At 40.9% G+C, this 27,772-nt stretch overlaps 1 protein-coding gene across 4 annotated transcripts in view; it reads right to left on the reverse strand.

Annotated features, from left to right (window-relative positions):
- tenm4 (teneurin transmembrane protein 4) overlaps positions 1-27,772 on the reverse strand; it is a 205,519-nt gene that overhangs the window by 64,316 nt on the left and 113,431 nt on the right. For 3 of the 4 annotated variants that reach the window (XM_037073890.1, XM_037073908.1, XM_037073900.1), the window contains 9 exons: positions 20,777-21,023; positions 18,873-18,947; positions 18,546-18,644; positions 17,374-17,609; positions 10,595-10,759; positions 7,713-7,927; positions 6,415-6,625; positions 2,190-2,291; positions 1,339-1,533 (listed from right to left, as the gene is read on the reverse strand). In XM_037073890.1, coding sequence (XP_036929785.1) covers positions 1,339-1,533; positions 2,190-2,291; positions 6,415-6,625; positions 7,713-7,927; positions 10,595-10,759; positions 17,374-17,609; positions 18,546-18,644; positions 18,873-18,947; positions 20,777-21,023 — 1,545 coding nt within the window. The remainder of the gene's footprint in view (positions 1-1,338; positions 1,534-2,189; positions 2,292-6,414; positions 6,626-7,712; positions 7,928-10,594; positions 10,760-17,373; positions 17,610-18,545; positions 18,645-18,872; positions 18,948-20,776; positions 21,024-27,772) is intronic. The other variant, XM_037073918.1, reaches the window with a different exon arrangement.

Genomic DNA, 27,772 nt, shown 5'->3' on the forward strand with positions numbered 1-27,772 from the left:
ACTTACAAACAAGCAAAGTAAATGGCTGTATTCACACTGGGGCTTATGGCACCAACCTCCAGGTACTGCCCACACTCCTGCTGGCAGTTTCCCATCATCTCATAATGAAAATTACTCCCAAAGAGGGAAGGTGCCTTAATAAAAGCATGTTTCTCTAGAATCACTGCCATAATGATGAGTAGTTCAAAGCTGGAAGAGCTAAAACTTACATTCAAAGAATGTAAAGGAGAAAATAGGGTAAGTAAGGAAAAGCCTGGGGCAACAGTAGATTTGCTTGGCAAGAGAGCATGCTCAGTTACAGTTTACAGAAGCAGCCTTGCACTGGCTTCCCTCTGCTGCATCCTTTTTGTGCACGGCATCAGTGTACATAGTATCAGCTCAATTAGTATGCAAATATCAAATTAATGCCTGTTTCTATAGCATCCCTTCCCTTGACATATTGTTAAATGAGTGTTCATGCTGTAAGGGAACAAGAGCTGTGCGAGCATACAATCACAATAATGGCATTCTTTCTACAAGACAATATCTGTATGGCACACACAGATGGCGAATGGGCTCCAAGCAGGAGCGATGTCTAGCCACTGAGAGCAGCAGGCCGCGCCATGGCAGCTCCCCTTTACCATGACATAAATGGGTATAAAGGCCGTTATAGTAAGACAAACAGGATCTCTCGCCTCTTAGCAGATGGTTTGGGCACAAGGCACAAAGATCAGAGGCTAACTGACAAGAAACTCTCTCCTGGCAATTAATCATTGTGGCTGAAGGTCGCACGGAAGAAAGGTAAAAATGTTAAAGGGCCCTCGTCCACATTCCCTTCCACTCCTTATGGCTAACACTCCACCCAAAATAGAATAGGGGCCTATGGATGTCACAAACCCCCATTCATCAAACTCCCAGGGTCCATTTTTCATCTTGAAATGAGAGCCTTCAAGAGCTGACAAACACAATGGCTCCTTCAATCTTATCTGGTCAAGCCTTATCCAGCATCATGAATGTGGAGTTCCTAATGGATTAACATCAGATTCTGGGTCTGAAATTCAGACAATAAATGGACTATTTCGATTAACGTAATGCCTTATATCCATGATTTATACAGGAAAAGTCACCTAGGATGCAGAGTGTGAAGTGTTATGGCTATAACGCTCTTCATAGAGGGTGTCCTGTCTTTACTACGAGATAGACTGTTAAATAAGCCATATCAACTTAATAGCCGTTCCCATCACGAGTTTTCTTTTTAAATGTCAAGCACTAACAAGCTAAGTAGGTGGTTGCAGCAGCCATATTATGTGGGACTTTACAACTTTAGGATACATTATCGTGACTTATTAAAACAATCACCTTCTTCGCAGTTTTCCCCTTTGTAGCCTGGGTTGCAGATACAGGTTCCCACGATGCAGGTCCCATGGTTGCTGCATGTGATGTCAATGCACTGGTTGGTGGGAACGTCACACTCGGAGCCCTTCCAGCCGCTGTGACACATGCAGCGACCTTTAAGGTATTGACCATTCCCGCTGCATAGCACTGGACACGCAGCTTTGAAAAGAGCAGACAGCATACATCCGTTTGAATGGACCCCTCCAACCATAGCTTCAAAGAATAGTGAATGTGTGCTAAAGCCTCGATCTGACAATGAGCTTCTGACCAAAATGTTAAAAGGTTTTCTTTCCGGTGTAAAAAATGCAGCACAAATAACTCCACTTTGGCATCCATTGCAAAAAAACCCAAAAAAAAAACAGAGACATGTCTAAAGCCTTCACCATGGCCTGTTAAAGATAAAACAAAAACAGTTGAATAAAAGTTGCCATATATGGTCCCAGTGAAGATGCAACCAAAAACAAATGACTATCATTCTAACAACTGCCCAAAGTTATTTTAATTTGGTGAAAAATGTGTGGAGCCTTGATTTCAGAGATTGAAAAATTGAAAAAAAATGAAGCCCTATAATCTACAGCTACAAGTTATTTTATATGTAACACAATAACACAATCTTCATTAGGAGAGACATGGGGGAAATTAAAAGAAAATCATCAGGAGTAGTAGTGCTTAATTTAATAAGAAAGGTCTAATTCTAATACTGAAATTGCTTTGTTCCGGTCATGCAGTGAATGTAATTTGGTTGGCACCCTAAAATGTTCTGTATCTGAATGATGTAGATCAATAAAGACATTATGACTGAGGGTGTGACTCACCTCGCCCACAGTCAGGTCCTTTGAATCCTAAAAAGCAGTGGCATGTTCCAGCGACACAGTCACCATTTCCAAAGCAGTTACTGGGACAGTCATCAATAGAGTCTGCAAGAGAGCAATCAGGACGTTTTCTGAGTAATGTGGTCTGAAATACAATTTTACTCCCACTCATTTTCTCTGGGTTGTTTATTATCCCTTTGCTAATGACAATGATAAGCACAGGCTTCAGTCTTGTCAACATTTATTTTTCACTGCAAAACATTTTTGAGTCTTACTAATGTTCCACCCTAATGGGAGAATTCAACTAAACGAGTAAACAAGTTCTGATCATCTTTGCTTGGACCAAACCTTCTAAAGCAAAAGCTCCAAATGGATTGGATGTGATAGATGACATGCTTCGTTTGACAGACCCTATTTGACAGTTTTATGGCACATTGAAACCAGGCGATCTGAAGCATCAGCAACATTGGAACCTCCATTTCCCCAACCGCCATGGGTAATGTTTCTGTATCATATTTTCTTCTATGGTCAGATATTCAGTCTGCTTTATGCAACTGCAGAGACGAGTACAGGCCAGGTGGACTATTTTGTGTTTCTTTTCTGTCTATTCATCACAAAGCTACAGCCAAATAACCTGCAGTCTAGCAGGGCTTATACCGTGCATTTCTTTTGATCTAACTCTTGGTTGAATTACAACGCTTAATACGACTTTGGCTTCGGCTCTGCTTTATTGTGACCTTTCAACTGTTCTGTTGTTTTCAGTTGGATCTTTAAAAAAAACAACCTGTACACAATGTCCTGTATAACAAAGAAAAAAAAATTGATGAACAAAATGAAACAAGGAAAATTGCACTGGAATATTAAAAAAATGTATCTTGGCACCTTGTCTAAATCTAGTTGGGCAACAGTGTGTGCTTTTATCACAGACCTCCAATCATTCACTGATCCAGAAAGCATTTCCTACACAGTCACTGGTGTTAATAGATGCCTCGCAGTGAGCACAGAAGAGGCATTATTAAAAATTGTAAGACACAATGCTGTGCTGTCTTTTACCATGTCACTAAAAAAATACAAAAGACCAGCTTGTGAGGCAAGCCTTACAAAAACAATTCAATAAACCTATCTATACTTTCTATTGTGTGGGTGTGTCTTGTGTAAATTCAATTTTAGAAACACGTTGACCCTCATTTAGAAATTAAATTGCCACGATAAAGATCTCCTGGCAGAAATGTGTGGGCTCTTATTGTGACTGTTCTGTTTACCTGTTTATGAGCCATTACAATAACTGTTTTTTAATACTGCAACACTGCCTTCAGTCCCCTCTTTACCTTTCAAGTTCCTACAAAATCACATGCTAATGGCTTTGTGCGGCCTTATTACCATATCTTTCTTTGTTTCCTAACAAACTGAGAGCTCCGTATTTTGGACACAATCAGCACAAGACTCTTCATCATCTCCTCAATTGATCTCTCCAAATAAATCAAATAAAATGGCAAAATATATATTTTTTTTTACGACACTCACTTATATTAGGAATGAGTGACCGCTGATCTCCAAGGCTCAGCTCGACAGCAGCAGGATTCGGAAACATGATGCTCACTGAATTAAGTCTGAAATGGTGCTGAAAAATATTCAATCTTGTCCATTGCCTTCAGGCAGCAGAAGCTCTGAGGCAAAACTTACTGAACAAAGAATCTCTTGTGCTCCACAAAGGGCTAGAAATGTGAGCCATGGATTCAGCTTCCCTTTACTCTGGAGAGTCAATCATCACTGAGGATGCAACGCAAGACAGAGAGAATAGACAAAGAGAGAGAGGGAGAAAGAGATAGAGGCAGACCAGAGATGGAGTGAAAAGAGAGAGGGGTAGGCAGGGCGCAGAGGAACGCTGCTGATGTTTTCAGTGCTGCAGGCTTTTGCCATGTTGGGTTAGCGAGGGGATGCAGGGGGAGACTATCCTCCGGGGCGGTGGAGGCAAATCAGCATTTTGGTGGGGTTTTGATGGCGTCCAACAAGAACGTCAACCTATAGCGGGAAGCCTGGGCCTTTTTGCTCAAAGCTATGGTGTGTATTGGGTTGGGGGTGGCCGTGTTAAATTCCTCCCAGAAGTACAATTATGCAGGAGAGATGGCTTGCAGCTCATGTATCTAGGGACGAAAAACTAAGCAGGGTTGTAATTCATTGTTTAGGTATTCTACATTGCTACATTGCTCTGATGAGGGTTATCTCATCTTTATCTATTTATCTGGTGAACAGCAAACCGTCAAATTGAACATGTTTAATTGAGTAATCTCAAACTGCAGTGCTCCTGTTCTGAATGCTGACGCAGTTAAGCAGACTATGTCTCTCCCCGCGTCTATTGCCTCTGTTTCCTCTGAGAGCAGGTGGGGAGGCCATGAATATCTCTTAGCCACACACTCGACATAGGCCAACGCATAAATCATGGATTCAAGCAGAGCTTCATTGAAATTCATTACCCTTCATATCAGGGGAGCTAACTATTGTGTGTGAGTCTCTCCAGTCTGTGAGGACGGAGTAGCGTGCAGTAGGCAGGTTTAATCAGCGCCTTGCCATGCTCTTAGAAGATGCTCAGCACCTTTGAATGATGGGCGGTATAGAGAGGAAGCCTCTGCTATAGAGTGAGACAGGATACAGAATACGACATTGGTACTAGGTCTTTGCTTCCCTTTGCTTTTCTCCCCTGTATAGGAAGCTGTATCTGGGTTGAAGCATGTCTGGCACCAGGCAGTGGGGACAAATGGCTTCATGCTCCAGAGGGCTGTGATACAAAACATTCAGTAGGACACATTTCACATCGCCATGGAGCCAAGTAATGAGGAGCAGCCCAGATTAAAGACAGGAGCGCTCTGTCCACCCAGATACATTATGACATGGCTATGTGCAACAAGCAAACCTTTCATTTAATACAAGGGAAGAGCATGAGATGCGGCACTGACGGTAAAGTAAGTAATTTTTCCTACCAGCACTGTCACAAAAATAATTGAACTGTTAGTGTCAAATAAACAATGCGGCATGCGTCTCTTGACAGGCCTGTTCTTGATATTGTTCACATATATTTCTATGCCTGAGCTCTGCTATTTGAAGGTCAACTCTATCCCTGCACGGCTCAATACAATTCAGGCAGTTGGTGAGATTCAATTTCTGCTGAAGGGCACTTAACCGGTGACCCATTTTAGAAAGGGCCCCTATGCCTCCCTCTGAGCTCCTGTGGGCAGATCAGCTCTGATACAAATGAACAGAGTCAGAATTCTAGCTCTGACTAACTCTGCCCCACCCCATCCTATCCCCATTCGTTGCACAGAAAATCTTATCGAGTTGTGTTTTCTCTGACGCAAACCACAGGAGGCTTTCATGCACACCCAGTCAAGAAGAAATAAGCAAAAGCAAACAGGCTGCCCTGACTCCCCTTCCTCGTGTCAGATCATACCATATATTAAGTATTGAATTACAGCTGTTGTTGGCACAGGAAGGGGGGGCATCTCTTGCCTGTCTACACTTGGTGTTACATTGGCGTTGAGGACAGCTTCTCATCGATCTGCTGCCTGGCACAGCCCCTGTCACAGATGGACTCTGGCCCAGGAGCTTTTAATTAAAGAGCATGTGAGAACAGCTCCCAGCTGCCATCCCTGTGAAAGTCGACACCTCGGGCCCTCTCACACCTTGCGTGAGACACCACTGCTAATCAAAGGCGCTTTAGGGAGAACAAAGAGGAACGTACAAAACGACATCACCTCCACAAAGAAGGACGTAGGTCTGAAACACAGCCGTGATACCATACAGAGTCAGTCGTAGGGGAGAAATCTCTACCTCGCTTTGATATATGGAAAGTAGATGGAAATTGGAGCAAATCATGATCAAAAATGGCACTAGCAGGAGGGTACAATCATACTTTGAATTGTATGCAAATGGTTCCCAGAAGCTGGACCCCTGATTCGCTCGGAAGACACTCAGGGTAATGAGGATATTATGATCTCTCAATGCCCTACTCAGGGGCATGGCAGGATAGCACTGATGTCCTGATTTTTGTAATATTCATCTTCACCTTGATTAACCTGCACTTTCCTTTGCTATCAAAATTTGCCTAAAACTGCCTCTGACTCATGCCCCCAAGTCTGGCCTGTTTGCTGTGGAGTTCTGCTAGTTGGTATTACAGGGATTATATGGATTGCTTTTACAGGTTTCAGCAGCAGGTCATGCCCGGGGCACTCACCTATGGCGGTTGTAAGGAACGAGACAGTTTCAGTTTCTTTGCCGTCGTTGTAGATGGCCAGGTGCCAAATGCCTGAGTCCATGTACTGGATAAAACCTGTGTCGTGTGTGGTGATGGGTACCAAGCTCCGCTGCATAGCCACAGGCCCCTCCAGACCGTGGATGTCTTGGGCCAGGAGCCGCCGCCCATCCAAAAGCTCCACAAAGTCAAACTGCAGACAGACACACAGAAAGTGAGAAAGACTGATAGATGGACCGCAGACACGCCATTAGAGTGACACATGAGACTTGAGTGCTTTCAGCCCTCTTTATAGCAGAGCATCATTTGGTCTGCATGAATAACTCATCATTCCAGAGGAGCTTGAGTAAGTCTTGGCACATTGGGGTTGGATGGGCTGTGATCATTTCATAGTCCATATACAGTATCTTATATGAAAAGTCATGTTTAAATCTATTAAAGTCAAAAAAGGGAAGCTGGAGATTTTTTTTTAAAGCAAGTGTTTACCAAATAACATCTGCAACGATTTGCCTCATATTAGAAGTGACTCAATGAATACCAATGAGACGGCATTTCATTTTCATCTACATAAGGAAGGGAATCTTGATTCATCTGCCACTCCATGTGTAATCAGTCACAGCACGAAAACTCCACTCCAAGATTATTTCTTTTGAAGTCAGAATAGAGGAGAGAGACAAAAATGATCTTTTGACTGGAAAATAAATCACATTGGACACTAATGAAAACAAGAAATTACGCTATGAAGAATTTGTTGAACTGCAGTTGCATTTACAGTGGAGATCTAAACTCTGTGAACCGAGCAGTCAGATATGATTAATAACATGTTATATCTGATTCAGTGCTGCACATAGATGGGAAATTAGCGTAAAGAAAAATCTCCCTTTTTTGGCCCCTGAGCCCCCTATCTTTGTGTGATTCATTGATGATATTGAACCTGAAACAAATTTGCTATAAATCCATTCTGCAACAAAGAAAGTGATTCATAATACAATAGAGAGATTTATGAATTGGTTTGTATTCCTGACACACTCCTACACGGTTGGGTGGATTTTTTTTTTTTTTTTTTAAACAATATCCCAATTTATATTCCATGGAAGAGGAGGAATGGAAAAAGAATCTGAATCCTTATGTTATGCAGATATTATTGTAAATTGTTTCACAGTCTCATATTTACAATGAACTACTGTCTCTTCTCATGCAACTAATAAGCACTCCGGGACACAATAAATAAAATGTAGTAACAAATGAATGGGTGTCAGTGACAATCAAATGTTTCCCACCTGTGTGTGTGACGGAGGTAGGCCTCTCCTTCCATAGATTCCCACTAAGGCATCTTTGCTCAGGGACACATTAAACTTCAGGTACATGGGATGATCAATGAAGACCTGGGACCTCCAGAAGATACCGGGAGGAATCTGCTGCGCGACCTTGCGCCCCACGTCAATCTCCCCCATATCTATATAGCTGTCATCAGGGAACAAGCTGTCCAATTTGCCTGCATTGCACACAAAGTAAATCGGTCAAAGAGATCACACCATTAATCCAGCATGTGGAGGGCAGAGGGAGTCAGTCTGCTGAAGCATGATAGTCTGACCATATCACAGATATTCAATCACATCCCTGACAGCCGTGGAAAAAAAAATGTTATGGATGACCATTGCCAGCAATTCCAGTCCCAATTCCAGTGGAAGAGAGGGTGCAAAAGTAAGAATCATTTGATTGAATATCAGTCTGATCCTCAAACAGAATTCTAGTTATATCCAGGGGTGTTTTGTCTTCTGAAATAGCAAATGAAAAAAAAAAAAAAATCCTGTTAAAAATGAAGTCATGAAATATGCTTCAATACCTGGGGACTCATCTATAAAGAATATAATGCCAGCAAAAATTAAGGTTCAGTCAGGAGTAGCCATGGCCCAAAAGAGGAAATCAGAATTTTGGGATGACGAGATCACAGGAGCCGTAGAGGAGACTGAAGCCAGGAAACGTGTATTAATTAACGGCCTAAATCGCGGGTTGACGGACAAAGCCAAACGAGCAGTTTGGGAGCGTGTTGCTGCTGCAGGGAACGAGGTGGGGCAGAGAGTGAGAACTGTGGCGCATATGCAGCCCAAACTGCAGTACCCATACATAACCAGGAGGATAATCATGTCAAGATTAATTCCACATCAAAGTAGGTTGTATAAATAACTACTGATCCTTAAGATCAAAATTGATCATACAAGGTTTTATCAATGAGGCCCCTGGTAGCTTTTATTATTCTAAAGCACTGATTTCAAAAACGGGGGATCAGACTTGGCTCATTATGTTGAAGCTGCTGGCTAAAACATGTTACGTTTGCCGTTTTATCGTGAGCTGTATACACGTCATAAATCTCATTCATCAAAGTAAACTGATGAAAAACCTGATTTAAAAGGCAGAACAAGAACAGATGGAGAGCATACCAACTGCTTCAACACTGTGATAAAATACAGTTACAATTAAAGCAAAAGTAATACAGTGAAAATTAGAATTATATTTGAGAGGGATCTCTAATGCTAGTACCCACTCAGGTACTGGCCCATCCACTGCCAAAAATGGTCCATATGCTCTATAATACACCTTATATTGGACTCCGTGGAAATGGCAACATCTGTTTGCCCATGTAGATGAGCTAATTTCAGCGGCGATGTCTAGTAAAGCAGACGTCCATACAAACTACCTCCAGGACTCGGTGGCAGATTCGGCTTTAGGTTACACGTGGCACAGCAGATGGCCATCTTCTAAAAGGTCCATCAGTGGCAATGGGTTTTATCAGAGCAGACAGGACACACTCCCTGTCTCCCAGATCTGGGCTTTACATAATGCTACAACACACAGGCTCATTTTCCACATGTTGGGGTGTGTTTGTATTTATGCAGCACATTAATGGTGTACTCATCAGGCTGTTTAAATAAATCATAAGCCGAGACCAGTGATAATGGGCCTCACGGTTAAATAAATGGTTGTTGTACTGCAAGCTAAACTACAGCGTAATGCTTTGATGGAAAGACAAGCCTGCAAATGGAAGCTACACTGAATTTCAACATGGTACACATCTGCATCACCTTGATAAAACATTAGATAGCTCATCATTGTTTCTGGTGACAGCACTGCAGAATGATACTTATTTAGAAAACCATGGCTATTGATTTCCTATCAGCAACGGCTGCTATGCAGGGGTCTAAGCTCAGCTGTAGCTGTGCTTGTTGTTAGCTAAACACACTTTCTGCTGTCTGGTAAATGAAAAAGACAACTCCTGGATTCATCTATATGGTAATGACCCCATCTTCTACCTATTGTAGTCTGCCAGTGGCAAATCACATGGTTAAATCTGGGCCCATTTGTTCGAGAATGGAACAGAGAAAACTTTCCTCGAGTCGAGCAGTTGGTACCGTGGGGTGAGCACATGCTTTCTTTGGCTGCCAGGAAAGGCAGCCCAGACGAGGAGATGAAAGGATCACATCCGTTCTGAAGAGGACAGAGTGGCTAATCCCCCTCCAGCCCCTGGATACTCCGTCCCTTAAGCTGTCCCATTTTCTCCCTCCAGGAACAAATAACACTTTCCCACTTACAACAACTTTCATAGGATTACAATGCAGATCTCTTTGCATACCATGGAGACATGTCAACACAATGTGAAACTGGATGACAAAATAATAACAAACTTGCTTGAGCTCCAAAATGTCATCCGTAAACTTTAAGATTTCAAAAACTTTTTTTTTTTTCTTGTGCAGTCTTGTTCTCCGAAACAAGAGTCCCGGAAATTAAAAAAAAATCAGCTGCATTTAAGTTTGTTTATTTAAAGCGGCTGCAGCTTTCATTCTGCCGTTGATTCTGGCGTTCCCTGTATGGGCACAACAGATTCTGTTGCTCAGTCACAGCAGTCTAGTTGAGAAAGCTGAAGTTAACTACATGGCCTACTAATGCTCTGATTTCCAACCTGGTAACTACATAGAAAGACCACTTTTCTTTCTGTTGGTCTCAGGTGCTTGTGTAGGTCGTATCGAGGCATCAGAAGTGAACTGAGACTGTTTCATAACCTGTTCAAAACTTCATGTAGTAAGTTAAGTACTATTTGGAAAACAACAATAGGAAGGCGTGGATTCTATGAATTTAATCTAAAAAAAAAAAAAAATGCACTTACTGTCATCTTTTCCCTTGCGGTCAGGTATTTCCAAGCCTGTGTTGCCAAGTGGTGGCAAGCTCAGATCAGTAGGAAAAGGTAGGCCACTTGTATTGTCCTCCGACAGCTGGTACATCTGTCTCTGCATGGGCTGCAGGTGCCAGTTTAATCCAAAAAGGTGCATGGCTGAAATAACAAACATAGGGATGCATCAGAATTGATTCATGTTAAGATTAAATCCATGCTTTTTTTTCTCATCAAAGCTAAAAGTGATAAATAAATCATAATATAAATTAAATACAAAGTAAACCCCACGATTCTCCAGGAACTTTTCTGGGGGTAATTATCCAAAGGTGACAGCTGTGAGATGGAGGAACAGGAAGTAAATTCCAAAGGATTAAGAACAATAAGTGGATTAATGGTTAATGGCATTTTCTCAAAAAGTGCTGAGTAGTGAGATCACAAGATGAATGCTGTCCTGACCTCACGGGACAGCATCTGTGTCACCGCACCAACAACGGCGCGGTCCATCCCCAGTGCCCTGTCATTTTTCCAACCCCATTCCCCTACCATTCCCCTGCAAAACTAGGGGACAAAAGGAACAAAAAACGCATCAGCAGGGACACACAATGGGTGTTTCAGTGCGAACACAGCGGATGAAGCATGCTGATATTTTACAAGGTCGACAAAAGAAATGTCCTCTGGAACAATTGCAGCAGAGAGCAGGACAGAGGAGGAGGGGCTGACCATGACAGATCACCAATAAGAGAATGGACAAGACGAGCTTAGCAAGGCAAAAGCCACCTTGGAAGTCAACAGTCAGCAGAAAAGGCCCAGAAACTCAATATAGCTATTTTATTGGTTTGTTGGTTCTTTTAAGCTCCTCAAGTAAATAACCATACAGTTCAATTATACAGAGTGAAATTATCTGACAGTTTTAGACCGTAGCGGGCCTAAGACCTCTCCGGTTCCTTCAATGCTGTTTTCTTCAAATGTGTTGCCATGTTTTTCTTTTTTATAAGAGCATGAGCTTCTTCATGTCAACAATAAGCCTTTTAGTGACTGTTCAGGCAACTACATAGAAAATAAAATGGCTTTATAGTACGGCATAAAGATCTAAGAGTCTTACTATAATACTACATGAACACATGCAGCAAAAATTATAATAACTTAGAATGACTGACAAATTAGCTGTTGTTAATGTGTCTTTAAATTTATTGAGCTAAAGGTTTTCAGTCAACACATGAACAAAAATAAGAGTTGAATGGGACAATGTGATGTTTTTGTCCAACAATTTTGTGTTTTAATCCCAAAAGGCTAGATAATGTGGTGATGACATTATAACCATGCCTGGTGTTAAGAGTTGTCCATAAACATACAAAAAAAACCCCAAAAAACTTGATGTAAGCACACCATGTACCACCACCTCACTCAGGACCTACTACTCACCCGTAAGTCTCATGTCTGCTAATTAAGATATTTTAATCCTTTCAAAGCCAGGCTTAACTCCATCTAATGTTCAGGCTGTATACTTAAATATGACGGCTATATTAGAGTTGGTGACCATACAGTCCTAAGGAAACAAGACTGAAACAATGTGGATCGAAGCATCGTTTTGGCATTATTTTTGTTACTGAAATATGCTGCAGTGAGTTATCAGTGCACTGAATAGAAATGCTCAGATGAAACCGGTGCTGCTTCTCAGAGGATGGACTGGGAGCCCACTGATCACAGCCCTTAATTGTAAAAACAGACGCATGTTTGAACACTACCGTGTCTTCATCCAGGTTAAATGTTAAAAAGTCCTTTATTAATAGTTAAATACCAAACAAAAGACCTTACGTTGCTTTGTTAAGCAATGGATGCCATATCAAATGTCTCCAGTTCAACATGATGGGTAATTCCCCAGAGTAAGACGGGGGGTTCGGCTGTCCAGACTCAGCTATTAACTTCAAAATAACTGAAATGACATGAGTGTGTGACAATTGGCAGTTCAAACTAAACGAAGGTGTCCGATGAATGGAATAGATTCGGTCGCTCCCAAAGGAAACTCAATCAAACACAGATGTAACAGAGAACACCCTCCTGCCTGATTCCTACAGACAGAGCTCTGTGAGAAGCTGGCCCAAGATTAAGAGTCTTTCTTCGATAAAACTCGATGTGTCCTGCACGTTCAAACAATACCTAATATTGTCAAGATGCACACTAAATAAAGAGGTTTGTTTGAGTGTGTTTACATTAAGATTAACTAGATGGATAAAAAAGACTGTGGTTTTTAAGGGAAAAACACAATTCCCTAAGATGGTGAAAGTTCACCAACATGTGTTCTGTGCCTGTCCAGTGCCTGTGGAAGTGACTGTGTCAGCAGAGGACAACCAGTGAAGACACATATGCCTTTGTTTGTCATTATCCAGAAAGACATTCCTTTTGACTTGTAGCTCTACACTGAGTGGCGAAATGGAAGAGGAGTCAGTGTATGTTGCTGGCAGAGCTATCGCAAAGTCACCAAGCAGGGTGTCATTCCAAGAGTCTTAGTAATCACGTCTTTGTGAGCCCCGTTCTTTATCCCATCCGTCCCTGAGGCTTTTAATGGAAAATGGTTGAAGAGGCCTCCCATCCATAAAGATTTACTTGAACGCCTTCTTGGTATCTATGATATGCAGAGCATTGGATCAGAGCCAGCAAAGTCTCCTGATTTTGTTTTTCCTCGCTGTTCAAACTTTGCAAAAGCAGCGCAGTGACACTCAGAAGGCTGCTGCATTGGCTGCAAAATGAAGACTGGCAGGTTGTAGGAATAACAAGGTAGTTCTAATGAGATGGCTACAGGCAGAGACAAGCCGTGTGTGTGTTCCAGCGATGCCACTGACCTGTCAAGAGTACTGAACTTCGTAGCTTCGCCATTTTTTTTTCCTGAGCACATGTTGTGCCCTCCTTTCGCTTATCTCTTGGCAGGAAGTTGGGTCACGCCATGTGCCAATTAGGGAATAGAGGTACTGTAGTACTGTACTGTAGAGCAGACTTCTCAGCCAATCTGAGGAAGTCCGCGTTTATTGCTGTGGGTCATCTGCCAGCATTCTCGGCTTCTATCCTCTGATCTGAAGAGCACTTTCCAACTAGTGCGCACTTCAAGGGAAGCTATGATGAGTAGAATCCTTTTTTTTTCTCAACTTGCTGGTCAAAGTCATCAAATACTGTGAGCATCTAAAAAAAGGTAAACTATAGTGAGGTGTTCAAAAAAAGCAGCATTGAAAGAGGATCTTATATACCTGGATTGAAAAGTGTTTCAACCATATTGTTAATTTGTATTCTTTCATTAATAAAAAAAATATTGAAATTTAAATTGAATATGAAAACTCCTATTGAGGTTTAAAAACAAGGCAGCCGTCAGTTGCTCTACTCTCACTGAACTGCATACATTTTTGCAATATCCATGTCGGTAAAGAATTGATTATAGAAACTGCACATTTCCATTTAAAGATTATTAACCCGTTTTTAGTTTGGAGACATATCGCCTCTCCCACGCCACCTCTTTCTGAATGCCAAAACACTATCAGTCTATCAGTGAAGAAGCTTTTCATACTTTTCATCCTGGTGCCTGGAATTCGGATGGTCAGCGAGTTTTTATTCTGGCAATACTGAAGTGACGGATGGCTGCAGCCAATCCCAATCTATATTTTATGTCCGACCATGACAATATATACAATATTGTACTGGAAAATCAGTAGAATAAACAGCTGCTCTGCAGAAATATCAGCATGTTTTTTTTGGCTTTGTACTTGAAGGATTTTTTGGCCTTCAGATATCGTCTTATGATTACAAATTAGCCAAATGAGCACCTTTTTCATTTTAAGCAGAACTACAAACATCACCTTGGCAAAATGGAGAGCCAAAATTAACCAAAGCACTCATTTTCTGAAAAACCAAAGACGAACAGGTAGAATCTGTGTTGCAGAGTTGGATGATGATGATGCAGTGAAAAATGTTCTGGGGCCCAACCTCTTTGTCCTTGGCTAGCTACCCAGGGTGAATGGTAGTGAACACAGGAGGATACTGATGACCTTAAAACGAAGGAACATATTACAAATGTGCTAATGAGCAAGCAACCACAGAGAAAATAGTGCCGTCTCTAACCCCCGACCTTTTTACACTTCAAAACGTCCCGATTTACAAAGCTGTGACAAAATAAAAACGTGCTGTAAGTCAAAACATCTGTCACGAGGCATAATTGGGTTCATTAGACATCTCACCCAGAGTTCCCAATTACAGGCCTCAATAATTAATTGCGCTTGAAATTAATGTATTTTCTCATCAGCCTTTAATTAAACATGGCCCTCGTTCTTGATTGGAAATTCCGATCTTAGGGTGAGGTTTGGTCTCCAACATGTTTACTTGTGGTGCATCGGGAGATGGTATGAGTTTTGTGGGGAACAATTACACAGTCTGATTAAGCACTATCAGGCTGATGGGGCTCTCTGGCTTATGGCCAAGTCTCTAGCAGTAAACTGTAGACACATATCGTATCTCTACTTCTAAAAGCCAAACCGCACTGCTGACGCATACAACAAGCCAAACCAGAACTTGCTAACACCCACTGCCATTGATTTCAAACTGCTGGGACACATGGATAATCACCATGAGCAGGAACCAGACGATTTTTTTAAATCCAGCGCTGCTCTGAATTTCAAATTAAACAATTCAAATGGCTCTGGTGACGAAAAATGAATAATCAGATTTTAGTTCGTTTGGCCTCAAGGAGAAGCAGAAACGATAGCTTTCCTGATTGTTACGGCATAATGCATATCTATAACAAATGTCCTCAATGAAGAATCCATTTATCTCACTGATGAAGGCCATGTGGAAGGATCTGGCTGTTTTTTCACTGACTTCATGCATATGAACTACAATGTTCTCCCCATCCCTCTATTTGAAAAACTATTCCTTTTCCTGTGCCAGACTGAATTCAACAGCATAACCATTTATATGTTAAACAGGTATTCACAGCCAATCAGATGTATTTTTATATGGTAAAATAGATTAAACAGAAGTGTATATCACCTCCTTATTTGAATTCGTAACAATGAAGAACCTTCATTACTTGAATGAAAAAGGATACTGCCAGCTTTTTCAAAACATTCTTGGGACTGTCTGCCAATCAAGGCCACAATGATATTCAACAATATCTAAATTGAGTATACCTGTTTTACATGATATTTTGATTACCTGTCTTCTCCCCTACTCACTGCAACCTTCTCACTCAGTATACTTTATAACATTCTTCCTCTCTACTATAGCACTAATTCAGTCAACATGTGGTTTGCTTACCCCACCCACACCCCACAAACCACTTGATGTGCTCTTAAAGTTGCATGAAAAAGCTAGTGGGAAGCTATCTGCACCGCCAAATGTATGTTTCCAATAAAACAGGCAGCTAGGGAGGGACTTGTACAGAGTGTTCATCCATGGCAGCATGAGACTGTTCTATAAATTCAGAAAGCATTCATTGGACTCAAAATTAGTATAAGCCCCAGAGTGTGGCATGAGTCGTCAACATTTTCCAGGAGATTACCAAACTCTAAAATACTGTACAATACCTACAAGACAACTTACTTGCCATTGTTGGTTCTGATATTTGTGTATAGATGAGATATAAAGCAAGACGTATGTGATACATCTATTGTATATTGACTTCAAGGGAACTTTAAATGCCCCAAACCCTTCCACTTGAAGAAACAAACCTCACACTGCAGCAGACCTTTGATCTACCCACAATCCTTTTCCATTCCTTATCTTCTCAACCGCACAGTTGCTGTGGATGCTCCTGCTATTTTTAGTTGCAGTGAACCTATGAACTGCCCCGTGGCCTTATTTGTTTTTAAGACTGTTTATTCTCTTTAAAGCAAATGTGTGTATTTGCTACTCTATCTTTGATTGAGTTAACCGTAGTGATTTAACTTCAAGCCAGCAATGATGTTGGGAACACTTGGAAGAATCTCTGCCAATCATAAAGAGCTGAGTTTTACATCACTGGCAGAGTAAACAGCTTGGAATAAACATGAGATGAGTAGGTCCCACGGACAGTGATAGCCTGCAAGGCTGAAAAAAACAGATGAAAAAGCAACATAAACTCCAAGTAAGAACACTATATATGGTCTCTGAGAAATATGGACAGACAATATTGAAGCAATTTATTTCAGAATCCACTTACTTTCACTTAAACAAGACTGTTTACACAATATTTCAAGTCACTAGTGAAAATCTTGCAGATGCATTTTAAATGACTGTATTATCAGACATGAATATGATTACTTGCGGGTTTGACAGAATACAAAAAGACCAGAACTGATTTAATAGCTTAACTCAGACATCGCAGCTGGTAGTCCTTACCCAGCTGGGACCTGGGTATGCTGGTCAGGGGATCTTAAATTGAATAAGATGAATATTCTAAATGTGCAGTCTTCTTTTGTCTGATGGCTGATGCCTTTTTAATTCATTTCCAATCTGACCTATTCATAAGAGCAAGAAACTGGAGTGCCAATCTCTGCAGATTCAGTCAACCCAATCCATGAATGATAATGTTATTTCGGACGAAATGTGTGGGTGAGGAGTCAATCTGTGAGTCCCTATATAACTACGCTCATATAAGGCTCAGAGTGCAGATTGGACTCTATTAAAACGGGTGACAGAGGGAACACAATAGAGCATGGATTCATCCTGTGTCTGCAGTTAAGTGGGGGGTGGAGCTGGGGGCGGATAGGTAGAGGCACCCAACCTGGTGTGTGGAAGCATGAGAGGTGACTCACCAATGAAGTAGGCCAACAGGAAGAGGAGCGTTACTGAGATGAGGATGGCACTGAGAGCAGCACATTTCCAGTTGCAGTGCTTATATGGTTTCTTCAGGCTGAAGGCAGGTCGAGAGAACGTGTTTCGAGGCAGAGGGCGTGGAGGAGGGGAGTACACTGTGCTGGAGGTCAAAGGGTATCCTGGTGATGTCGTGCAATACATTGGTGATGTTCCACCTGGTTTGAACAGGAAGTGCCTGAAAAAAACATATTTTCCTGTTGGTCTTAGCAGAATCAATTATTTTTTCAGGGATGTCTATCATCATTATATTTCAGGTTATTGTCTATCCAAGTGCAGTCATTTCCACTGGTAAGTAATTCTGTTTCCAAGCGCATTCAATACTGTTACCATAGTCACGCTTCTGCTGGATTAGTCAGAACACTAAGGCATACTGGGTTGTGCTCAGTCGAAGCTGTGAATCAATATTAAATCTAATTTACAGGACTAGTGACCGCAGCTGGCTCATGTTTACGTATTCATGCCGGCATGGTGAAGAGTAATTCCCAGTAACTATGTGTCAAGGCTGTCCAGGCAAGACATATAGTATTTAATGTCATAGCATGGAGTTGGACCGATTTATTTGCCCTTGAAGAACATAGCTGGCTATCTGAGAGAACATGTGTAGAGCTGCATGTCCAAGTGCCGTATGAGCAGCAACATCAGAGAGTCAGTGGCAGCGGAACTGTTGTCAAGGCCGTTTTACTGACAAGTTTACAAGAAGCTTGCGAGCGACAGTGACATGAACGTGATTGAATGCCACATTACAATGTATGATGTGGAAAGTCACTGAGACCATATTTTATTTATAACTATCAGAACAAATCTCTGACATCCCCTATTCTACTAATAGGAGACACCATGGGCGACTGTGTTTCATAAAGCGGTCATGCTTAACATTAATCAAAAGCAATACAACCCAACAATGTGACTTAATGCAAATTGTTAGTTGTATTAAACAGGGAAGGGACAGATACAGCAAAGACTGGAGCACCCCAGGAGACACACACTGATGATTGACAGCACTGCAAAACAGAGGATGCTTGATGGAAATATAGCACAGGCATCACGATTGTTTTCATGGCAAAGCAGATTCTGACAGTAGTGTGAGCCAGATAGCAAACATGCAACATACCCGTCGCTGTACGAGGCATCGTGGCGTGCTGATGCCAGAATGTCCATCTCAATGAGGTTGTCCTGTAAAGTCTCTAGGAATGTCTGCTTTGCTATGTTTCTACACACAGGTGGAAAGATGGATATGAAGCTAGTGTGAGATGTACGTGCAAGAAACACAGAAATGCCAATACAGTATGTGATCACCAAGCAACATCAACAACAAATGGGAGATCAAGACAGACGACGTGGGACAAAGAAACCAAGGCCCTTATGGAAACTACTTCTACAAAGGTGTGAGACAAATAACATCTATCTCTCTTGTTCCCCTTGCTTGGGCACTGCATACCTTGTTTTGTACGAGCCCTGCCCTTCTCTGCAAGCGTCTTGCTCCTCTCTAATATACATCAGAGTATTCTGGCTCCTTTAAGGTTGTGGTTGGAAGAGAACAATGCATCACTTACAGGTAAAAACCTTAAGGTTTCTAACACTTATTTAAGACAGCACACGTTTTATTACCATCTTTATTTCACTGTGAATTACAAATGAGCTTGTCATTAAAGTTTCATAATTTTCAAGCTGGACAGTTGCCTCAGGTACAGTTGTTTTTCATGTAATGGTTGCGGCACTCCAAAAAAAACCAAACATTTTCAGTTAATACACAAAGTCTACAAGCACACGTCTAATTTCTCCAATAATACACTCCCCCCAATGAGAGCTTGGTTCTGTAAGAAAATTCTGCAGCAATGCAATGGAGAAATGAATTGTCCACATGCAATGGGCAGGCTGAACACATTCAGTGGTACAAGAGAAAAGCCTTGTTTTTGATCCCTCATCTGTTCACAGTCTCTCAAGTGTGTGTTCTGGGAAAGAATGTGACTGTTAATGAAGGGAGAGAGATGTTTGGCAGAAACTCTAAAGAAAATGGTGGGTCGGCAGGACAGGGCCAACCAGCTCCTGGCATCTCTCCAGTCATAAAGCAGGATACGACCTAGCAGCGCAGAATTTATAAGGGTCATTAAATTTAAAAAAAGTGCAGAGAGACGGCTGTTGTAAAACTATTAACTAAGCAAAGGTGTCACTTAATATTTTTGTGTCTGTGTGGATGTTACTAATGGTTTCAATTTCATTATTGGAACTTTAGTAGTCGATTTTTCTTTCAAGGCACTTGGTCATAAAGATTACATATGTGGTTTTGAGCAGAACTCTTGCCTGTTGCAGATCCATTCTCAGCCACACCATCTGTTTTCTCCTCCACAGGGAATACCTGTGCAGGATTAACTTTGGAGCTGGATGACGTGTAATCATTCATTATAGCACTAACTGTCCTACCTGCCAAATTTGATGCTCATTTTCCTGTTGACTGAACCGGGAGGAGGAAGAGACAGTAATTCTGTTCATGGCCAGTTGTGTAGCCATGCCAAATTAACTATTCTCCTGTCACCAACAGTTTCATTTATGCAAAACTGGTTTACTATATACACTACTGACAATAGTGTGGCTTTAAATGTCTAGTGTGTAGATTGCAAAAACATCAGATTTGAGATAAATTATTTTCTATCTTTAATAATTTCCTTAAAAATAAAGGCTACACACTGGCTTTTTATTTCAGTGCCTGCTGCCTGGTCACACAGAGAGGTATTTTTTGTGGAGTTTATCAACTACTAGTAGAGTACAATGTGATCATTACCACGGTTGAAATAATTTGCCTTCCTATTCTTGATTTCATAGTGCCTTGCAATAAAACCGGCCAAAGGAAAACCAACACATATTCCCTTTGTTCCAATAACACTTGACAGATCTACTTCACACAAGGGCCTCCTATTGAGAAATGTGCTGGAGAACTGAACACTGATTAATATGAAATAAATAAAACTCAGGGCTGAAGTCGAGGAGCAATGAAGCCTGCTCACGGGAGCCTGAATGTAATTTTGCAAGAACTGTTTCATATCTAACCCGATTATAATTACTCTGCTGTTTAAACTCAATAACTTCCACTGTTAGGATTGCTAACATTAGACGAAGACCCAAAAGCAGGACTTTTCTCTTGTTTGCCACAAAATCATGTTCATCACAAACGTAGGGCTCTGCCCCGAGCAGGATAGCTTCCATTTTTATTGCTTTGCTCCTTGTTAGCACTGTGGTAATTTAATATGGAGCAGACGGCATGAAAACCTGTGTTCAATAGCATCAGCTCAAGCTCACTCTCACAGATGCCAACATCTCTATACACTGTAGATTTTGACACAGTACCTTGTTTCCAAGGGGATGTTGCTGTTGAGCAGCCAGTTGTCCTGTGCGCTGCCAGAGTCTTGGCCACTGGCTGGACCCTCAGGGGGAACAGAGCTGTCTGTGGGCGCGGGACTCGGGTTGCTCCGCGGTGTGTAGTTGCCTCTGTTCAAGGAGTTAATGGAGGCTGCATGGTGATGATTGGGCGAGTGGGAGTGGGAGAGCGGTAGAGGAGGCGTCCGCAGCCGAGAGTGGTTTTGAAAGGCTCCGTCTGAAAAACAAAAGAGGAAGGAAATAAGACATGTTACAGAAGGGTTAGAAGAAGAAAAGTAAAAAATAAATATAATTCTACTAATGTATTGTTGCTTTGAGGCACTCGAATCTTGGTTACCTTTGTAAGAACAATCAAAGATGCCCATTCACAGTGTGTTTCGCCAACACAGAGTTGTGAAACTACAGCAGATCCATTGAGGATGCATGTTACAAAAGATTTGGGAAAGTGCGTTGGCACGAATGTGCCAGTGGTGTAAAAAGAGCCTCAAGGTGTCACTTTAACTCCCTGAGCTTCAAAATTCGGATGATTTACGGATGAATAGCCATCGCTTCACCAGCAGCTCATAAATTAACACCTAAGCTTAATAAGATTAATTTCACTGAAGAGCTACAAAGCCGTTACGTGAATCGCTGTTTAAAAAGTCCCACTTCTACTCATTATTTCTCCCAACTGGTCTCCATCAGAGTGTGCTCTCTGCCTCCCGCAGAGACCAGAGACTGTTTACTTAGACCAGACACTGGCTGCGGTGTAAACAGACAAGCTGGCCTCTTCTTGAAACTCCCCAATTCTTTAGGCTTTTTTTTTATATTTATTCAGCCAGGGAAAGATGTTTGAGTATGTGCAGACTTTACGGAAGCAATAGCCTGTTTCACCCTGTCTGCAAAATCTTAACTACTGCCACGGAAGCACATACGAGATTTTAAAGAGAAACCTTGAACAGAAAATTGTTTTTCTAACCATGCCATTATCAGGTCTACGGTGGTCAACCTGATTAGAAGTGATTGCGCATCATTTAAAACTATAAGATACGATGTGACGAACAACCGATTTCATCCAGTGGTCATACTGTATATGCTCTGCACCTCAGACCAGTGTCCTTGTGCACCCTGCATCCATTTATTTCCACATCTGCTGGGCCATTCATCAATCAATGAACTCCTGGCTTTCCACAGAGTGAAAGAGTGGCTTTTCTTTATAGCATCAAGCCTCCTTTATTTCACAGATATCCACAGCACTAAATTGCCAATTTACTGCACAGAGAGCGAAATATAGACAAACAGAAGGCTTATTTGGTATAATCAACTCCTTCATTACGGCGACACATACACACACAAGTCATTGCACATATTTTGAGGGGGTCACGAACAAGACGCTACCATATCAACATGTGTCAGTCAAGGAAGATTGATAAGCAAACTGTTGAGGTGCACAACTGGTTGGGCTGTGAACAAAGTAACGTTAAGCTCCGGTGCTTGAGGTATTTCAGGAAAGTGGAAAGAGAGCCTATTGTGTTCACAGGTGATGTGCTAACGAACGGCTCAGCGGGGAAAAACAAGACAAGAATTCAGTGTGCTGCATTTAATCCTCAAGCAGCTGCGAAAGTTGCTTTCTGCAAGGCTTTCAACACACATTTGCTTTAAAGGAAGCTTAGCAATTCTACACACGTATAGTGTTCCCCAAAAAGTTCTGTATTTCTAGATTTCTTCTTACTTTTTGTACATTTAATGAAACATTTAACATTGAGTTTCACCTTCAGACTTGAATTTTAAAGCTGGCTCGCTGCCACAATTCACATATTTTAAAGGATGAACCACTGACAGACATACTTTAACGTCTTTTTCATTTTGGAGAGAGTGCTGTCTCATGCATTATCTCATGTGTCTGCTGCACTGACAGATGGCCCCATACTGCGCACTCTTTTGCACAATGCTGCCCTCGTAATTAGCCGAGCCACTGAGAGAGAGGCGCACCACGGTCCTGATGAACAGGACTGGTGTGAGGTAGAACCACACAGTTGTTGATGACCTCCCTCCTGCTCAGTAATGTACCTGATCCCCAAAGCCATTAATAAGGCTATGCTAATTCGATACAGGGACAGCACACACAGACATACGCAGTGCAATAGATCACAAGGACAAATGCGTCACCGCGCTGGAATGCATTTACTGCTTGGTAAACAAATACTTTACTTCCTATGACGATCAAGCAAACAGTTTACAAGCACTGTAAATCATTTTTTGAATACTTGGTAACTCATCTGAGAATCCTGCTTGCAATACATTTTGAGAGTCATGCTACAGCTTCAAAAATGATCACAGAAAGGAATCAATACATCATTACATACCACAAGCATCACTAAAGTACACCATTGAATCCAGAAAGTTGGGACGCTGTGTACAAATGAGAACAGAATGCAATCATTTGCAAACAAACAGTGTTTGCCAACAACATTTTTACAAGTACAGCCCAAGTAGTAATGTCAGTACATAAATATATCATATACAGTACGATCATGTGATTCAAAATGTGTTGAACCTCGGACCATCCTTGCTACGACTAAGCCTTTCCAAAAATCAATGTTGATGATGTGCAAAATTGAACCTATTACATTTCTTGTATTTTCAGTTGAGTAAATTGTCAACAAGAATAAGCAGATTATCACATTCTGTTTCAGTTATGTTCATAAAGTGTCCCAACTTTTTTGGAATCAGAAGATTTTGCCAAATACTACAATATTAAATATATTCATACAGATATTCATATAAATTCACTTTTAAATTTCCTTTGAGCATTTATCAAAGAATTTGCATTCATCTTAAATCAAACTTGGTTATTAAACTGGATGTATCAATAAATCAAAAGACATGTTTTTACTTACTAAAAAAGTATGAAAATAATAATTGGTGGGGGACTGTCTGCGATTATTTTGAAATGCTAATTGCTATACAGGTTCATTCAGTTGTAAAGTAAATAAAAATTATAACAGTAATTATAAATATTAGATTAAAGTCTAATCCACATTTTAAATCAAATGTCCCAGTATACCAGTATTAAGTCAAGTTTTAATGCTTGTTCAGTCTCAGAAAGGCTTATTTTCGTGAGCTGTGTTCATATTTAGAATTAAAAACCACAACACATTGTTTAATTTGTCAGAAACTATGCAATATAATCATGTATTTAAAATAACCTTGTAGATGTAGTGTCCTCCACAGGCTTTACAGTCTGCACAGAAGCATTGCTAAACTCGCCTACTTCACTTGCCTACTTATTTGCATATAAGCCAGCTGCACTTTAATGCATTGTGGAGCATGTTCGGCCGAAAGAGAACTAGATAAGCACTCCAACATGATTAAAATTCACTACTTGACAGTATGCATGTTTGCCCTCATCCAACCAGTAAATCTTCAACAGCCAGGTAAGCACTCACTGTTATTTTTGTAGGAATTAACAGATAGCCGAGAATCAAGACAGTTTGTGAGACAAAGCAGAGGGCAACGCGACCCCCACAGATGTGGTGAATCAGCAACAATTATTCACTACTATCCAAAGGACAGAAAAAAAATTAATGGTTTTCTATTGACCTGCTTTGCACAACGAAACTGGCGAGAAAAGGAGATTCATTTGTTATCAGAGAGACAGAGAAGGGAGACTTTGCTACAATAGCCAAAGTTTCACATGGCATTCAAAACAGAAGCCTAAAGATATCCATTCAGTCTGGGAATGTGGCTTTTTCCATTTTTCTTCCTAACAGATGTATGCACCGGTTAAGGCCTCCTGATGCTATTCTAGACAAGTAATTAAGGCAAATCCACTTCATTAGCTAGGACCTCACCCCCTACCCTGAGAGATAACAGGAATGTCTGTCTAATGGTAAGTTGCTATAATTGCTAGGGGGGCAACTGGCCAGATTGTGAGGTGTCAAATGGCAACACTATAAAATTAAAACTGGCAAAAACTTTCCAGAGTTTTAATGAAACAAAGAAAGGGTGTCATTTAACACATTAAAACATTTAAACAGATAACTGCTTGAGGAACAAATGATTACTTTGTGGTTGAGGATCTATAATAGTGGATTTTAAGAAGCTTCCACATCGTGAGAGTTTTAAAGGCTGCTGACTATTAACTTATGCACTGCTGATCCCAGGCCACTTCAATGACAAACATCAGGCACATGTATCTCATGATTGTGACTCACTGAGCATGTGATCATACTGACCCTGAACCAGACATAGAATAAATTCAATACAGGTCTGAATACATTTCTTTTTAACAAAATAACACATTTACACATACTGTATGTGCTCCCTGGGTGATTTACATTTCTATTAAGTTGATGATGTTGGTGAATGTATTATTAAATAATATATTATCATATGTAGACTGCTGTATGGATCATTGGGAAGTGCACTGAGTTCTATGTAAAGAAAATCTCATAAACAACTTTTCTTGATTCAGTGTATTTTCTAGTTAAAACCAAATGTCTGAGTTACACTAAAGAAAACCATTTATTCTGCACAAGACTTACGCAGGAAACTTTCATTAGTGGGTCAGGGAAAGAGAAATCCTATTTCTTGGACTACATTTTTGCAAAGCAGCACGCTGACATCCACATGTCAGTTCTGATGCCTCCACTCTACAACTGAGAGGTACTCCTGCAAATCCCATCCTCCACATCAGCTGGTGCACGTCCTGCCTGACTATCATCAGCAACAGTAGTCATGGAAACTATTCAATACAGCACGTTAGAGCAGTAAATCTATATGTTAAAGACAAGACTTCATGTCACTAAATATGTAATGTAATTTAGACGATATAAATGTATTCTAAGTAAGAAGCACTTGCGTTGTTAGATGCGATCGATGCAAGCTATTTTAAATCATCTGTCTGCAGCGGTTATAGAGATACTTTTTTTTTTTTTTAAATATATCTATCTATAACCTGCACTAACAGTACATTTACACTCTTGAATGCATTTTCGCCAATACATGTCAAATTAAATCTGTCAAAAAAATTCACAGAAAAATATGACATTTGATATTTAGTAATATTCAAAAACAGCTACAGTTGCTGATATCTGCAGTTGGAAAACATTTCGAAGGGATCATTTTGGAGCTTGTCACATTTGGAGGAACACTGGGTTCCCACTTTTTATCACTCCTTGCCGTGTCAAGTCCAGGGAGAGCGGCTATTTCTGAATAAGGGCAGTGGATAAAATCCCTAGCACTAATGGTCACACCTGATGAAATAAAGTGATATGACATGCCCCGGACACCCAATCAACGCATTGAGGTGTGAGCCATTCGATACAGAATTAATCAAAAGCTATCCAGTGCCCAGATAAATCATTAAATCTTGCTTACTGCTACAACCCCTATGGCTAATCACAGGAGCAGAATTTCCAGTTGAGTAGCATTTGTCTATAAAAATACAAATAGAATTTATCATGAAGGCAGTGAAGCTGCACTCTCTCACGGCTCCCTGAAGCTGGTTCTCTCTGCTGGCCCTGCTGTTTCCTACACCATTAGAAAAGTCTGAAGGGAAGAGCCATGCGGGAATACTAGCTGTCTTTCCTGAACTCATTTGAGAGCTAACAGGTACCACAAACAACACATGGTGGGTATAACGCTCAGCTCTTCACTGGCTCTCTCTATGGGAATAAGGTGAAAAAGACCTTCTGGATTCGGAACATAAGCTCACCTTCATTACCAACTGGAGGAGAAAAATCCTGCTGTTGTGTAAGTATATAACACCCTGCCACCAGCTCTCACTGTGGAAACTAAATGAGTTTTATAACAAGAAAAAACAAGTTTCATTCGATATATTTTGTGACATTCTCTTCTGTTTTCCTTATAGAACACAGTCAAATGCTTGTTTAGAATAACTCTAGGGACGAAAAGCCATGTGTCAAGAACTAGCTTACATACAATCTCATTTTCTTTTTTCAAGATATTATTTCACAGTGTATAAATGTCATTCATGGACTGTAAATGTACCGAAAAGTAGCCGTTAGTCCGACTGGCGTGTCACTGTGTGGCAGAGTTTGATTTTCAAACATGCTACACAGTACATAACACAAGTCCAGCAGGAACGTCAGACAGGTCAGCATCATCCCAACAGGAATAAACAAGTTTGCCAAATTCTCATATCCCCACAACACACATCAACTGCCAGTTGTCTAGCCAAAGTGACTGTTGTTGTTAATGCGATGTCACAGTGATTCAGTCTACATGGAGCCCCATTAGCTTCCATGAGGTGCTTGCTTGCTCTCCTGCAGTCCATAGAAAAACCTCATGCAGTATCTTAATGTTGAGCAATATGAGCCCTTGCAAAAGTCAATTCAAAAATGGATAACACATAATGCATGGTAGGATGGGGAAAAAAAAAATCTATAAATAAAACAAAAGAATTAAAAGAAAACATTTACTTTTAAACTGAGGTTCACCACAATGTGCAGCCTAATCCACTGGGACTAGTCCTGGCATATGTTTCTCTCTCCCTTTTTGAGATCAAATGGATTTCCTGTCATTCTTTGAGCCGCCTTAGAAAGAACAAGACGAGTGGTTATGTATGCCCTGCTCTGTATGTCACTCTGCTGCATATCCATCAAGAGGTTGAAGATTTTGTTAGAGGGCACAGATGGTCTGCAATTATCATGGAATGAAAGTAATGCATCTCAATTTATGTCAATGAAAAGAAGATATGTAGGTATGCAAAATGCATTATCCATGGTCTCTGTGCGCTGACAAACAGCAAGTCGAATGGAACTGGACAAATTGTCTGTTGGCTCCACTTCATTGATAACTCAGCATCAACATCAAGAGAAGCCAATTCCTTTTGATATGTCAACTCAAAAACTGGAATCTCACATGTTCAGAAAAAACAGGGGCATGGCATGCAAGTGCCATGTGCTACTCATTAAATTATTATTTAGCCTCAGATAGTTTTCATTCCTCATGGTGTCTATG

The sequence above is a fragment of the Acanthopagrus latus genome, chromosome 2, assembly GCF_904848185.1.
Source record: "Acanthopagrus latus isolate v.2019 chromosome 2, fAcaLat1.1, whole genome shotgun sequence".
Taxonomy (NCBI): domain Eukaryota; kingdom Metazoa; phylum Chordata; class Actinopteri; order Spariformes; family Sparidae; genus Acanthopagrus; species Acanthopagrus latus.